This window comes from Otolemur garnettii, unplaced genomic scaffold (genome assembly GCF_000181295.1).
Source record: "Otolemur garnettii isolate 467f Iridium unplaced genomic scaffold, OtoGar3 scaffold00007, whole genome shotgun sequence".
NCBI classification, from domain to species: Eukaryota; Metazoa; Chordata; class Mammalia; order Primates; family Galagidae; genus Otolemur; species Otolemur garnettii.
This window is the reverse complement of record NW_003852402.1, coordinates 9,480,509-9,482,461: the sequence shown is the minus strand read 5'-3', so window position 1 is coordinate 9,482,461 and position 1,953 is coordinate 9,480,509. Positions and strand designations below refer to the sequence as shown.

The 1,953-nt window shown below is 35.9% G+C and overlaps 1 protein-coding gene and 1 non-coding gene across 3 annotated transcripts in view; both read right to left on the bottom strand.

Annotated features, from left to right (window-relative positions):
• Nucleotides 1-968: 968 nt before the first annotated feature.
• LOC111723076 lies at nt 969-1,108 on the bottom strand. The gene has a single exon (XR_002771697.1). It is a non-coding gene; the product is annotated as a U4 spliceosomal RNA (small nuclear RNA).
• A 215-nt stretch (nt 1,109-1,323) lies between these two features.
• The window catches only part of DMC1 (DNA meiotic recombinase 1), a 36,382-nt gene continuing 35,752 nt past the window's right edge, over nt 1,324-1,953 (bottom strand). Inside the window, exon 14 of one of the 2 annotated variants that reach the window (XM_003783201.1) lies at nt 1,324-1,672. In XM_003783201.1, the coding sequence (XP_003783249.1) occupies nt 1,603-1,672 (70 nt within the window). In that variant the 3' untranslated portion in view covers nt 1,324-1,602. The remainder of the gene's footprint in view (nt 1,673-1,953) is intronic. The other variant, XM_012814204.1, reaches the window with a different exon arrangement.

The following is a 1,953-nucleotide window of genomic DNA, read 5'->3' as shown; positions in this document are numbered from 1 at the left end:
CGAGTCTCCTGCCTCAGCCTCCCAAGTAGCTGGGACCACAGGCGCCCACCACAACGCCCGGCTATTTTTTGGTTGCAGCCATCATTGTTGTTTGGCAGGTCCGGGCTGGGGATTCGAACCCGCCACCTTAGGTGTACGTGGCTGGCGTCTTAGCTGGTTGAGCTATAGGCGCCAAGCCTATAGTCTTTTCTCTTAACTAGTGTACACATATTTTGTAGGCAAGAACCATAATTTCCTTGTTTATTTTTCACTTAGCATTAAATGACAATTAGTGAAGGAATGACTTAATGGATAATCCAACACCTTTCATAACAAACAGTACTTTCAATACTTGAATTTTCATATAAATTGATACAATATTAAAGATGAAATCTTTTTGAAATCTACAAAGATTGTCTATATATATATCACTAGTATTCTAATTGTTAAATATTTACTCATACATATATTTTGAGAACTAGATTTTAATTTTATCAGAAAAACAAGTCTTTTATACATTTCAAAAATTATTATTCAGAAATTTTACATTTAAATTAACTTCAATACATATTTTTAAAAGATCTCAAATTTTCCATCTAAAACTTAAAATACATATATTATGTTACCTTTATCACCCCAAATTATACATTTTCTAATTACCTTCCTCCTTATCTTCCCCAGAGAATATATATGTATCAGAAGTACATTTTTTTAAAAGTAATTTCTTTTTTTTTTTTGGTTGCAGCTGTCATTGTTGTTCAGCAGGCCCGGGCTGGATTTGAACCCACCACCCTAGGTGTATGTGGCTGGCACCTCAGCCACTTGAGCCACATGTGCCGAGTAATTTCAATGTGTCAATAGTCCAATGATTTAAAATTTGGCTTTATGTTTTTCTTTTACTATAAAAGTGAATATGCAGTTCGATATTGTAAATAAACAGAGTTTTCTGTGTGTCCTCTATTTGCTTTTTTCTTTTTTTTTAAGTTCAGTCTCTGTAGAGGCCATCAAAAGTTGCCACTGCCAACTATATTTCTCTTTGTCATGGTGAGTATTAGGAAAAATTTTCAATTAGCAATAATCCCACCTTGGATAAACCTCATTGGCTACAATATTGCCACTGCACAAAGCTCTGTGTATCCTCTAAACCTCCCTTTCTCAAACGTTTCTCTCCTGTGGAAGAGAATCCAGCTCTTAAGTCAGTGGCACTCAAATGTTTGAGGGGAAGTCTGTAGAATGGGACACTTCTGACCTCTTAGACTTTCTGTTGGCTTACTTGGCTCACTTTGAAAAGCAAAAGTGAAGGAATTAGGTAGCCCTTCCACAACTAGTTTCTATATGTATACTGTATATAGTTTTAATATGACAATATACACACACCTATTCTATATATCACATATATGTATACACATATATGTATATTCGTGAATTGGTATATAATGTATAAGTATCACAAATCAGGGACTTTTAAGGTAAATGTAAGATTTAAATCTCTTTTGCTGACTTTCCTTTAATAACATGAAAAAAAAAAACAAAGTCTTATTTCAAGATGTGCAATTTGAGACTACTTTTCCATTTCTTCAGCTCCTAATAAGCACTAAGAAGCAATTTGCATCAAATCACCACCTACTCCTTGGCATCCCCAATTCCTCCAGCAGTTATTGCGAAGGTGGCTTCATTTTCGGGCATCTCAGGGCTAACAGAATACAAGGGAACAGAAGTTTATAAAAAGCTCTATTTCTATAAATACTATATTCATGTCACAGTCATCACGCTCCCATCAGTCTGAGTCTCCAGAGACATTTCAGAGTTGGAACAGCTAAATGTGGACTACAGAATTTACCCACAAGTATTATTAACCCTCACAAACATTTACTGAGCAACTTCTACATATAAGGTTCTGAATGTCAAGAAAAAGTACTCCAGGCTCGGCGCCTGGGGCTCAAGCGGCTAAGGTGCCAGCCACATACACCTAAG